Source organism: Homalodisca vitripennis, chromosome 4 (genome assembly GCF_021130785.1).
Source record: "Homalodisca vitripennis isolate AUS2020 chromosome 4, UT_GWSS_2.1, whole genome shotgun sequence".
In the NCBI taxonomy this organism is placed as follows: domain Eukaryota; kingdom Metazoa; phylum Arthropoda; class Insecta; order Hemiptera; family Cicadellidae; genus Homalodisca; species Homalodisca vitripennis.
Window position 1 is genome coordinate 127,968,124 of NC_060210.1, and position 14,306 is coordinate 127,982,429.

The 14,306-nt window shown below is 35.5% G+C and overlaps 1 protein-coding gene across 1 annotated transcript; it reads right to left on the minus strand.

Moving 5' to 3' along the window:
- Positions 1 to 35: 35 nt before the first annotated feature.
- LOC124360131 (iron-sulfur cluster assembly scaffold protein IscU) lies at positions 36 to 14,306 on the minus strand. Its single transcript, XM_046813479.1, has 4 exons — positions 14,072 to 14,306; positions 3,358 to 3,582; positions 1,894 to 1,972; positions 36 to 241 (listed from the first exon to the last, which is right to left on the minus strand). Exons 1-4 carry the CDS (start codon positions 14,165 to 14,167, stop codon positions 153 to 155), a joined length of 489 nt encoding a protein of 162 aa, XP_046669435.1. The 5' UTR covers positions 14,168 to 14,306; the 3' UTR covers positions 36 to 152.

Genomic DNA, 14,306 nt, shown 5'->3' on the forward strand with positions numbered 1-14,306 from the left:
AAGGAAAAATGTAATTTAAATGATCAAACACAATGTTTAAACCTTAAGTATATAGTGTTTATTTTACATAAAAATTTACATAATAACTTTGAAGACTAAGCCGACTAATTTCTGTGCATTATCTTCCAGGGAGTTACATGATTCCAAGTGTTTTAGGAGGATGATTTCATTTTCTCTTTCTTGCCATCTTGCTTTACCTTGTAGTCTGCGAGAGCAGCTTTGATAGCATCTTCAGCCAGCACTAAAAATAAAAACAATTACAAAATAGAATGTGATATATACGTGACAACAGTACCACTGCACTAGCATCGGAACAAAACTACTAATCTTCACATATACTACGCACTTGATATTGTAGTCCCCATAATTCCAGCACTAATCATTAAATATTCATTACAGAAAACTTTTCATGCAGACTTCTTTCTAAACTCCGTTTTATTGGTTATAAATCATAAAAAAAATTTCAGCTCTAAAATGTTTAAACAAAACTTTGCTTTCTATAAAAACACATTTTTGAAGATAAAACTAACTGAATGGGTCACTACCGGACTGGTCCACTGTCTCATGATGCTAGTATATAACTCTACATATTGACATTCTTCACCGTGCAGAGATGAAACAATGATTAAAACAAACATAAATTTGTTTAGGCAACACTTCACAATTTTGAAGAATTTTAAAGATAGGAGGAATCTGAAATAACAGCACAATAGTGAGCACTTACTAAATTATTTTTAGAGGCAATTCTTTATTCATATTTTTTAGATATAATGGTGGAAATATATAATTAATCATATACACATCATACTGATAAATAAATTAGACCACAACCATGTCTAACCTGTATTGGTTTTATATATATATATATATATATATATATATATATATAAAATCAAGGTATTTATTTACAATACCGTGACCATTGAAAATGGACTTGTTTTTCATGGGTTGGGCATTTATAGCCTAGTATTATTATCACAGGTGCATATAAACTGGGGGGAAAGAATATTATTGTATTATATTGATGCCTTTCGGGCATTATTGCGTTAAGGAGCAGGGGCATCACGTGATCTGGGATTCGACTTTTGCAAGCTCGAGTTAATTTTTTTTCTAAAAGAGCAAGCAGTGCGCAGCGGGCAGGCATCGTTGACAGGATTAACGTACTAGTCACTATCATTTCAGTAACTTATCACTTACCTTAATGTTCATTGTAGTACTTTCCACACCGAAAACTGAAGTCCCCAAATTCATTTACAACGAGTTCGTTGCCACACTTCCTGTATTACCACAACGCCTAGTCCGGTTATAAGCCCCGTGGTTTACATAAAATTGCAAAACTCCATACTCATCTTTACGAATTACTTCCACGTAAGATAACGAACATCCAACACAAAGGTGTGCCATTACCACTACTGAACTAGGAGGTTAAGAATAGACACGGAGGAACAAAATAGTTCAAAATGGCGTCCCTTCTTTATTTGAGAGAGCAGCGGAGTTATACGAAACTGTCTAATAAGGAGGTTAAGAATAGACACGGAGGAACAAAAACAAAATGGCGTCCCTTCTTTAATTTAGAGAGCCGCGGAGTAATACCAAACTGTCAAATATGGATAGTGTTGCCAGAGGTACTGTCAAAAACAGAGTTTTCAGAGAATTTCAAAAAATCGTAACTCCTTTGATTTTCGTTGCCGACGAATTTTTTCTTCACTATTGTTTTCAGGAAAAATTGTAGTTTTCAGGAAAAAAAATGAACATACCTTTCCATGGTCACGGTATTGTAAATTGATACCAAAACCAATACTGTGAGTAAACATGTATTGTAAAGTATAAATTTTACTTTTCACTACCACCTCAGGGCAGTTAGCTATTTAGATGAAAATGTATGCAACTCACTTGAGCAGTGAAGCTTCACTGGTGGAAGAGAAAGTTCTTTTGCTATATCTGTATTCTTCAGTTTCCCAGCTTCATCCAGCTAGAGTTAGAAAATTACAATGAAAACACATTTATAATGTATGTACCTAAATTATCAAATAACTGTTCATTTGGATAAGAACCATTTTCCCATTTTTAAAACTCTAAAATGTATAAAGAAGTACAGTCAATTCGAAGAATTCTATTATAAAAATAATTAAATTGGAACATTTCCTGATCTAGCTCAGTCACAGCTTATAGAAGGCATGTATGACTGACCATTGTATCATTTTATTAATTAATTTTGAACATTAAACATTCATAAGTTACTACAAAACATAATAAAGGTATTGTACGCAAGAAAATAAAAGTGTAAACAAAATGGAAAAATTATGTTACTAGTTAAATTATAAGATATAAGGTCCTCACATATTTGAGTATATCAACATTTCAAGTTAGTAAATAATCAAATAGTAGGACATGTATATGAACATGATTACAAGAAATGTGAGGTAATAATTAATTGAGTTAATAACAGATAATTAAGTTGTGATTTTACAATTTATTTTTTAATAATATAATTATATCTTACAAAAGGTATAACACAATGTTTCAAGAATTGAAACCTATCTTCTTCGTCAGGTGGGGGAGGTATAGTACATAAACCAAGAATCTATACAAACATAGAAACAAGTATTTGTATGTACTAATACCTTCCCCACCTGACGAAGAGGATAGATTATATCCTTGAAACGCTGTGTAATACCTTTTGTAACATATAATGATGGCAAATGTCTGAGATCCAGTTGTAAAAACTTTTAAAACCTTTCATCATCAATAATAAGCTTTAAACAAAAAATATCATTATCATGTAACATTTTATTTGATATAGTAATAGTTTCTAACTTATTTCCATTTACTTTTAAGCATCATTTTTATACTGTATTAATTGTACTCTTACAATTATTTAAAAAAATCAAACCCAATTCAGACAAAATATATACTGGAAATTATTATTTTTTGTCTGCAAAATGTTTAGTATTGTTACTTTTAAACAAGTATATTTTTTGCAATAAAATTGCAACAGCACTGTTATCAGTATTCATTGTATCCAAAATCAAGGATTATTATTAACACACATTTATTAAATGTACCAAGACTAATTTATTGCAATCTTTAATAAAAAAAAAGGAAGTCCGAGAAGGTAAGTTACAAACCTATGTAATTAATAGAATATTTACTGAATTATTAGTTCTTATTAGTTAGTTATTACTAAACTCACAAACAAAAGATGTTTCTTATAAATTTTATATTTACAAAAATGTACTTTTAAAAAGACCAAATCGTTATTATAAATAAGATTCATAAAGATTATATTTAAACTACCTCTTAATAATTGACTAATCTTTGGATTAATTAATTGATTCATGAGATGTAAAATCTTACAGTTTTTCCTTTAACCCATTCCGTGGCAAGAGAACTAGAAGCAATAGCAGAACCACATCCAAAAGTCTTGAATTTAGCATCAATTATTTTTCCATTTTCATCCACTTTAATCTGTAACTTCATAACATCACCACATGCAGGAGCTCCGACCAGGCCAGTGCCCACTCGTTTGTCATTCTTATCCATGGATCCAACGTTCCTTGGGTTCTCATAGTGATCAATCACCTAAAAGAGAAAATCAACAATTACACCTATAAAGTTAAATGACTGTTAAAATAAAACATTCTATTCTATAAAGTGATGAATATATATTTAATGGGGTACTTCCATGTCTACTAAACATTAAATTATCAGCAAAAAGGCACTGAATTGTTCAAAACTATCCAGCTAGTTAAAATGGAAAGCCACTTATTACATATGAGGGTTATTTATTCATATCATACTTTCAGCTACCTTTAACCCTTTGAGTGGAACCCAGCAGGGATCACTTCTGGCTGGTTTTTACCTTCCAATTGAACCTACCACTTGACACAGCAAAAACCGATGTCACTTAAATCTGGGCAACCCTATGGATGTCCAGGAGCGGCACATCACTAACTGCAAATTTTGAGATTCTGGGATGCAAGGGCAATTCGACTGGTCTAGTCTACTGCGGGAGATGACTGTCAAGTTTGGTGGGGTTCATTTCGTTACTATTAGAGGTTCTTGCTAGCTTCAACAAGGGTGTGCCACCCCCTGCCTGCTTTGACTGGAGAGGCTGGTTCAGAGCTGGCCTCTCCTTTTTCTGGGGGGACATGACTTTAAGATTAGTGCCCTAATCTTCCTCATGGATCTCAATAGGAGGCGGCCCCTATCCCCTAACCTTACTCATCCTGAATGTCCTGTCACTCCGGAAGCAGCCCTAAGGTTCATACAGGACTAAGTACAATTTATAATATGACTTGTAATAATTATGTGGATAATAAAATCATATAAATAAAATTTTGAATTTTTTTAAATGTTGATAAAAAATAATGTTTTTATCTAAATATATTTGTATGCAACATTATTGTTTCTTATGTAAGTAGCAACAAGTATAACTTACCAAGTTTCAAAAAAGTAAGTATCTGTAATACTGAGTATGACTTTTCTTATATATCAGAGCAAAATATTGAAAATCTGCACTCGAATAAAAGTTGTCTCATATTTGGCAAATAGCTTTTAGCAACTATTTCTATTAATTTGAAATATGAGACTTTAATTTAGTATTTGAGATACATTGATATTGATCATTTAATTGTAATGAAAATATAAAAACTGGGTCTAGTTATCGTACCCTGTTCAAAAAAAATAAATTACACTTTGAATTTTATAGTAATTTGTTATTTTCACCCCCACTTTTCCCCATGAAACTCATTGTTTTGTTTATGAGGATGAGTGCAATAAGATAATAATGTCAGAATCATGATTTATCACTTCAGCCAATACAGTACAACCCCCATAAGTCGGCCCCCGTTAACCCGGAAGTCCGGCTAACCCGGACCGATTTTCAATTAAAAAATTAAAAATCAGACAAACATTTCAATAATAAAAACGTAATATTATTGAATGGTATAGTATCCGTGAATCGATGTTGCATCAGTATTTGATGGAACTGTACGACAGTGAGTGTGTGACTCATGGCACACGGCGGCCGAGTGGCAGTCATTGTCCCGGATTCTCGGAAACAATAACAGACCCGCATTTCCCCAAATCCTCTCCCACGCTACAGCCACGCCTGGCCCTCAGTACCATTCCTACCTCGCTCCGCTCGCTTGTGCCCGTGTTGTGTGTGTAGTGTACTGTATTGTTTGCTTCTGTTCTACAATTGTGCTTCAGATAGTGTGCTTCATTTGTGTTGTGCGTTTGAACGTAAAAATGTTGTAGTAACAATGGAAAAGAGACTAGAGGCCAGAGGGACTTCTACACTCTAGACTTGACGTGTCTTGATGGGACTTTTTTAGAGGGTAGGATTGATAAAGGGGAATCTTTAAAAACAATTGCAGTATCTTATGGTGTTGGTACATCTACAGTATCGGATTGGAAAAAAAATAGGACAAAAATCGAAGAATTTTGTTTCAAGATGATAACAAAAGACAGTTTGGGCAATCGGTGCAAAGCTAAGAAAGCTAAAAAACGAGACTCTTGACGACGCTTTGTATGTTTAGTTTTGTGCGGAAAGGGAACGTGGTTTGCCAGTGTCTGGGCCTATCATTCAAGAAAAGGCAATCAAGCTGAATAAACAGTTGCCTGATTGTGAACCAAATTTTACTGCGAGTCAAGGATGGTTGGATAGGTGGAAAAAACGGCATGGTATTCGCCAACTATCACAGGAGAAAGTCTATCTGGGGACAACAGCACTGCTGATGACTATAAAAACAAGTTTTTGGATTTTGTTAAAGAAGAAAATTTAATGGCAGATCAAACATATAACGCTGATGAGACGAGTCTCTTTAACAGAATGTTGCCAAGCAAAACTTTGGCCTCAAAAACTAAAAAAAGACGCGAAGGGATACAAAAAAAGCAAAGCCCGATTGACAATAATGGCCTGCAGCAATGCTTCGGGAAGCATAAATTTCCTCTACTCTTAATAGGAAAAGCGAAAAATCCGCGAGCACTGAAAAACGTAAATCGGGATTCTCTACCAGTTGTCTACAAGTCTCAAAGAAGTGCATGGATGGACAGCAACACTTTTAAAAACTGGTTTTGTGCCAGGTGTGACGAAATATTTAAAAGATTGTGGGTTGCCAATTAAAGCTGTCCTGCTAATTGATAATGCTCCTTCACATCCGTCTGCAAATGTGCTGGTCAGTGGGGACATTACCGTCAAGTTTTTGCCGCCTAATGTAACAGCGCTATTACAGCCCATGGACCAGGGGGTTCTCGAGAAAATCAAGAAGGTTTACAGAAGACAGATGCTAAGCACAATCATTGACAATGAAGGAGAATACGGTGTAGTTGAGATTCTCAAAACATTTAATGTGAAAACTGTAATGTACATGATTGCAGAATCTTGGGAACAAGTGACTAGAATCAGCTTAATTAAATCTTGGAAAAATCTGTGGAAGGCTGTATGCGACTTGCTTGAAAATATAATTCAACCAGTGGGGAACTGTAATATGGAAAATTACTCTCCAGACGATGTCCAGCCCCAAGAACTTTTGGATATGTTCCAAAATATTGATGGCTGCTCTGAAGTCGATGAAAATGACATTACTCTGTGGTTAGGGGCAGACAATAACGGAGGCTATGAGCCACTTACTGACAAGGAAGTGATCACGTTGTTTTTACCTAATGCTAATGAATCAGACGCTGAAGAGGCAGGCAGGGACATTGAAGATCCAGTGATGAGTCATGGAGATGCAGTGACCAAACTAAACGAACTAATGGTTTATTTCGAGCGGCAGGCAGGAACATCGCCGGCTCAACCAAAGCTGACAGTTTTTTACCAGGAAATGAACAGTTATAAATGTACTGTAAGGATTAATAATTATTAAATGTGCATATTTTTGATGATTTTACAATTATAATGGAGTTTATCTGTAAGTATACCGTATTTTATTAATTTTTACCTAATTCTCCGGCTAACCCAGATTTTCGTTAGCCCGGATCGGCCGCGGTCCCGATTAATCCGACTTATCGAGGTTCCACTGTAACTTCATATTAACAATCATTTCAAAGGTAATATGATAGCCTATTAAGAGGGTTATCCGTTCCATTTGGACATATTTTCATAGAGGACAAAACACTGAAAACAACTTGGCTAAAATCAATTGTAGGCTGTAGTATAATAAGCGGCCACCACCACAATCAAATCATAATTATAGATTTTAACTATCAATATTATTGAATGCAACATATTCATAATTAATCATTGCTAGTAACGTCATTGGCAGATATTATTTCATTTAGTAGTGAGTAGGTTAACCCATTGTGGATCGTATTGTTTTGGCGCGTGGGCACGAATTAATTTACGGTCAGCGGCCGAATGAACAGCAATGGTGCGCCACATTGTATCGCTCGCTATTGTATATTAGAAAATTCAGCTGTGAAGGTATTCGTTCAGATGGAACATGGGTATGCTGAGGTATCTGTGATGTAGGAACAATAACACGCGAGCAAGGTTCCGGGGAGGCAGGGATGATGTCTGAATCATAGTCTAAATAAAGGCTCGGACAAAGCAATTACAACATCCAGCCATTGTCTAGACTAAACCCGCTAACATTTACTTCTGCATTGTTTAGTTCTGTGTCACTAACCTCAAAAGTATTATAATAACAACTGAGGAAAACACCCAATCAGAAGCGCTAAAAAGCAGAGAGTAAACTCATATGAATGATTTTTCGGTACTTTGGGATTATACCGACCACACCAGTATGAGGAACAAAAAAAATATAAATTTATAGAAACAAACATTATACAACGAAAAAACAACTCTTTAATTACAAAATTACAAACTTAAAACGATTATCAATTATTAATGGGTTTCCTGTGATGCCCAAAATGCAGCAATATCACGGAGGAGTGCGCGTAGTGGATTTCCGCCTTCAGCCGCAACTGCCGACCGCCACATGTATTCAGCTAGGTATGAGTCAAGATGGTGTCGTGCTGTTCCTCATTGTTTTTTATTGCGCCATTTAGCTGAACCCCACATTCGCTCAACCTGTTGAGTATTGGCACCAGTTTCTGGGTCGACAAAATTGTAGCGATGGTTAACGGTGAAATGTTCAAAACCTGCTGCTTCTAATTCGGCCCGTTTTGTAACCTCTCCAACAGTCCGAAACAATTGTACTTCCTGGTTCAACGTGGAGTTGAATTTGTTCCATCAAGGTTTTAGCTCCACGATTCGGAACTTGAACCAAAAATCTGCCTCAGATTTCCCGGCATAAACCCCCAAATATCCACTGTTGCGGCAAGACACGTCCCGCATTATTTTTCCGTTTAGTAAACAAACTTTCGTCTATTTCGACAATACGGCCAACTCCTCCAATCCTACCACTGTTTTTTCGTTCCACAGAGAACGCACACACCTCACGGAGATAGTTATTCCAATCAACAATTGTTTTACCGGTAATCTCCAACTCTCGTTCACACCACGCCACAGATGTCAGTTCGTAAACCCAGCAGTAGAGGAAACGAACCGCAGTAACAAATGGTATTCTACTGTTAGAAAACCATGTGTCAACGCGCAAACCAACTTTTTTAAGGCACGGTCAAGTCGTACATTTCCAAAACGGAGCCTTATCAAACGAATAAATTGTCATGTCATGTCCATTCAGGCATATTTTAGATTTAGGCAACAAGTAATGATCTTGTAAAAAACGAATGGCCCCCTCTTCGCTCCCTGGTAAATCCCAAATTCTCATAGTGTCACCCATCACTAATCTATTATACTCACAGTAAAAGACGGAAGTGCAACAAAGCGAAGTACTCGACAGACACTGCGGCACGAAAGTACAACAATGCGGCGCACCAGCTGATTCTATTACAATTCAATTTATATTTCTGATCAGCCCTTCTAGAATTTTATATTTTACTGATAGGTACTATCTCGAGTAGAGGTAAAACACGGAAGTACACACAAAGCGACGCACCAGCTGAACGGGCGGCGAGACTGCAATCACGTTATCTACTAGACCGCTCGACTTTGACCTCTGTCTGAGGATGGGGAGGGGTTTGCGATAAGGCAATTCCGGTTTTATATTAACGAAATATTGTTTTACGCTAATCTAGTAATCAGTAGAAGCAAAATGTTAAATAACGATTCATTTCTGGGTGTGGTCGGTATAATCCCAAAGTACCTATTTTTCTACTTCGACATACAACTGCGATCTGTAGGATATTTATAAAACTTTTTGAAAACTCTAAACGTAGACCGTTGTTAAACATTCTTAGTTGACAAGTGAAGACGATCGCCCGATCTATCGGACATTAATAGAACTATTTGGGTTAATGACACGAGAAGACCAATGCTCATGAATATGCAGATGTTAGGCCAAAATGTATTTTTAACATTGAACAATGTTTTAAATACAAACTTCATAGGTCCACTAACTTCTGCAAACACCCAAACTATAGATTCTAACTGGAGAGCTACAAAGAAATCCTTAAAAACTGATGTCAGAAGTGACATCATTACTGATCATCTTGCAGAATATATGTATTGACGAGAAGTAATGATTATTACAAGCTCCTGAATTAGTTGTCTAGGAGATGAGATAAAACTTGAACTTGAAATCAAGGTAATTATCATATTAACGGCCGGAGCAGTAAAATACGAGTTTTGCGTTATTAACTTATTGGAATTGTCCTATACAACAACAAAAATATAAGGTTTGATGGGGTGGAAATGAGAAATAACGAAGTTCTAGAACATAAAAAATGGAACAACTGTTCACGCGCGCGGAGTAATATTTCCATGTTGTACATCCACGTCGAGCGTCACGTGACCTTTTGTGACCATGATTCAACCTCGTGATGACGTCATCGGATGCGTCGCCATCTTTGCAAACGTAAATGAAAAATAATATTGAAATGAGCAGAAGTTTGATCCAAATGAACAATGTTTTTCTTAATTTCGAGCTACAAATTAATTACTTGTTATGGAAATGAGACAAGTGCCTCCGGCCATCAGCGCGGGCTTCGGCTACCCCGCGCTGATGTCAATGACAGAAAAACATCCCTTGAGATAGTACCTATCAGTAAAATATCAAAAATATCAAATTCTAGAGGGGCTGATCAGAAATATAAATTGAAATGTAATGCAAAGGCAATTATGTAAAGTAAAAAAAACTTAATAATTCATGAAAAACTCTAATATAAATATATAGATGGATATTAACAGAGAACACTTACTTTTTCTAATTTTCCTATCGCAACGAAACAACAAAGTCTCCCGGTTTAAAAACAACACGTGACCGCACAACGAATAAATACACTCATTATTAAAAATTCCATGTTCAATTAAAAAGGAAATAATTTCGTTTCGGTTAAAACTTAAACTCTTTACGTGCCCTACTAAACACTCCGACACACACAATTCACTAGGATTGGTCGAACTAGTGGATGGTTGATTCATAACTGTAACGCACTCACTCAATCCAACCTACTGAACACAATATCTTGTTAAGCACTGACTCATGCCCCAGAGAACTCATATAACAGATAAGCTATCAGGCTGCTATCAGTCCCAGCTGCAGATAATATTCAAGTAAACAGATTATCCAGACACAGCACACAAACTGAACATTAACCCTTAGGGTCAACTTACTGTAGCCTTAGATTGCCTATTATTCATATGTTGGGGTAAAAAATGTTTTTTGACCAAAACTACTCAATTTGATTTTAAATTGCTTACCTGTCATGGAAAAATGGAAATCTATCCATAAATAATTTTTCCCACCTTTTTTTGTGTAACAGACCAGTATGCGTATATAAGCATCATTGATCCTTTCACGAATTAACATGCGTATATAAATATAATTATTGATGTTTGTGTTTAGGGTAATAAAAATATTTTATGATAAAAAACAAGTATGTATTACATGATTAGGGTTAACATACAAAACAAATAATGTAAAAACTAATCATATAACAAAGGAGATTGGGTGGGATGTAGGAATAAAATATTCATGACTTATTCTAAGGCAACGTACATTATAAATTTCATCTTCATCAATTCAATAGGTATGATCAAGTATGAAACAATCTAACAACTTCAGTTCAGTACGCCGAGTGGAGAGCGACTCAGTAAACAAAGAGGCAACCGACAATGACCTTCATTCAGTTGCCGCTAAAGCCCCTCTCCCCCCCCCCCCAAACAGCTCAAGCCACACCGGCAACACCACCCCCCCCCCCACCATACTGCCACCAAACTACTTATATTATGTTCCCGATTAGCTGGAATAGCTGACAACTGCAAACAATGAGGATATTCATAAACATGATTATGCGTGTATACACGCATTTGACGCTTGGCCAAAATAAGTGTATGCGTAAATATACGCATATCACCCCCAGGAAAAGTTAAGTTAGGCGTATATAACCGTCATTGACCCGGGAAGGGTTAAAACATTAGAAACTTTACTACTTATGAATATACCCCCTAAAATCATGTTATTTGTCATTTGCACCCCCTAGTACTATATATATTTTTTGTTCAGGAGGGTGAGCAGAATACGTTGATAATGTCAAATTCGTGATTTGCCGCCTCGGCCTTCAATCTTATAATATCCGAAATCAAAAAGTGAAAACATGTAAATAAATTTGTATTGTTTGACACTATGCTTTATAATTAACACTTTGTACCCTGAGCCCGAGTATAGGTCGGGCCGCGTCGGCAGCGCCTGCTACCGGCGCCCGAGTATAGCTCGGGTCGTGTTATTTAATTGTATTATTTAGCTCAGTCATCTTATTTTTGGATTCAAACATTTTGATTATGTTCATTGGTTGTCTAAGTTTGTATTTGTTGGTTTTAAGATCCCTGGGTCACGTTTTAGTAATGAAATACGTATATTTTTCGTCGTACTACAAGCGTGTCTAGACAGCTGATCGTAGGCGCCGCGGCTGATTGTCGGTACGGTCAGTTTGCTTTGTAGTGTTTCAAGTTGTATGTTGTTGTGAGTCTTAGTGATGTCTTACTAAATTTTCTACAAATCTCGCCGACAAATACTGAATCAAATGTTATTATAATGTATTCTAAATGTGAATTTAACTGTTTGTAAATAATCAGAACTTTAGTTTCTTACTGAATGAAGTAAAGGCAAATGCAAACAATGTGAGGTTATCCGTGTGTTTTGTTTTGTTTTGTATTTACACTCGCTTTGTTCTTTCTTCTCGACTTTCCGTTGATTTTCTTTTATATTCTTTACTTATTATTTTCGAGTTTAAATCATATGGGTGATGAAATCAAAAGTGATTCAATTCGCGATCTTTTGTTTGACTCCGAGTCGGAAAGTGACGATGATTTAGATACACACCTGGGACCAAATATTGATTTTATGAACGATCTGAACGAAAATGTTCCATTGTTAGCAAGAAATTGAAGACAAATGAAACAGCTTTTATGAGAAGAGATCATCTGTTGTGCCTAAAATGGAAGGACAAAAGAGATGTGTTGGCTCTTTCTTCTGTGCATAAAATGACATATTCTGATGTTGTAGTCCGCTCTAAGGTAGGCTTGATTACAAAGTCAAAACCTGATGTAATAATTGATTATAACAAAAATAAAACTGGTGTAGACCGATCAGATCAAATTATTTCCTACTACCCATTCAAGAGAAAGTAAATGAAGTGGTGGAAAAAATTATTCTTCCACCTGTTCATGACAGCGATTGCCAATGATTTTATGCTTTACTGTGAATCGAGGCCACAACATCTGAGGAAGAAATGCCATCTTTATAGTTTTATCAAAGCTGTTGGTAAATCTCTGAGTGAAAAAGGAGGGATGCTTGCTGGAGCTGGTGATGGTGCTTCTTCAAGTTTGATTTCTAATCGACTGACCGGCTAAGCTTAATATTTTTTTTTATGACATATATGTATATAAAATATTTATATAAAACAAATATTTCTATTGTACTACATTACTATTACTTCACAATTTTTTAGTTTTACGGCTAGACACTTCCTGGACAAGATACCACCGACAGAGAAAAAGGACCAGCCTACAAGAATATGCAAAGTATGCTCAGAAAAAAAAACAAGGATGCAACTGTGAAAGATGGAAGGAAGGAAACATCCTGGTGGTGCCCAGACTGTACAGTGCCACTTTGTGTACCAGTGTGCTTTAAAAATTACCACACTAAGGCGAACTACCTGAACTAACAAGCTATGTAGCAAAAACTGTTTTTTGTATTTTTTACATAACATTCAATATTATGTAATAATTTTATTTTGAAAATAAACTTTATATTTGTATACATTTAAAAAAAGTATGTATATCTCTATCTTTAAAATGATATATAGTACGAGTTTATAACATAATTACTGTAATAACACAGAATTGTTTAAAAGCATCATAAAACCCCCCAGGGAGCCACGCAGAAACATATATTAAAGGCCCAGGGTACTAAGTGTTAAGTAGCCTAATCCAATAAAAACTGGTTTTCCATGTAAAAAAACACTGTTCTGGTTAGAATAAAAATTTATTGACACATATAAACAAAAAAAGTAATATAATATTGAGTCGTTTTTTATTCTTTTTGTTTTTCTTAGCCTATACACTTAAAACATTATTTAGAGAAAGCAATAAATACTGTTGTAGAACAACCAGACTAAAATATCCTGAAAATTGACTAATTTATCTGCATCCAAACTCATTCTGTTAATATTTTAGTACTGGCATGCATTTTTGCCAAAATCAATTCAAACATTCAGTCCTAGAGAGGCTAGTTTAATTGCTTCCTCAATGGGTTAAATTGCTGATAAGAATAGGAAAGATACTAGTTATAAAATAAAAATAAACATTAACCATAGGTTAAAAGAGTAGTATATTAGTATCGTACAACCAGGACCACTAGGCCTATGTTTGTTCCAACTAATCAATCCTTACACTGCCAAGGACTAATTAGTCATAGGCTAGACCTACATGTCTTTCATTTGTTCTGCCTCCCTACCTTCAGTCAAGGGTTAACACTACCAGAATATATCTTATTAACTGACACTAAATTATAATTTGTATGGCAAGTTTATAACTTACATTTTCGTGATAAAACAAAACTGGTACACTTGCAGACCTGTTGGACTGCAATAGTTCCCTTCCTAAATTTTTCGTGATACCTCTCAACAACGCCATTATATCATTTGTTGCAACAACCGAAAAGTATTATTTTTGCAACATGCAACAATTTATAATTAAGTCTTCCCACAACAATTTCACAAGATTATGTCATTGAAACAGTTTTCTGTTCCAAAACAAACAAAAAAATAGACGC

Bases quoted from the DNA above. Each gene is read 5' to 3' on its own strand.
- LOC124360131 (XM_046813479.1), bottom strand. From the start codon at position 14,167: ATGGCGTTGTTGAGAGGTATCACGAAAAATTTAGGAAGGGAACTATTG. The intron at 3,583-14,071 runs GTAAGTTATAAA...TTTCTCTTTTAG, and splicing joins TTTTGTTTTATCACGAAAAT to GTGATTGATCACTATGAGAA. The intron at 242-1,893 runs GTGAGTTGCATA...TTTTATTTTTAG, and splicing joins AGTGAAGCTTCACTGCTCAA to TGCTGGCTGAAGATGCTATC.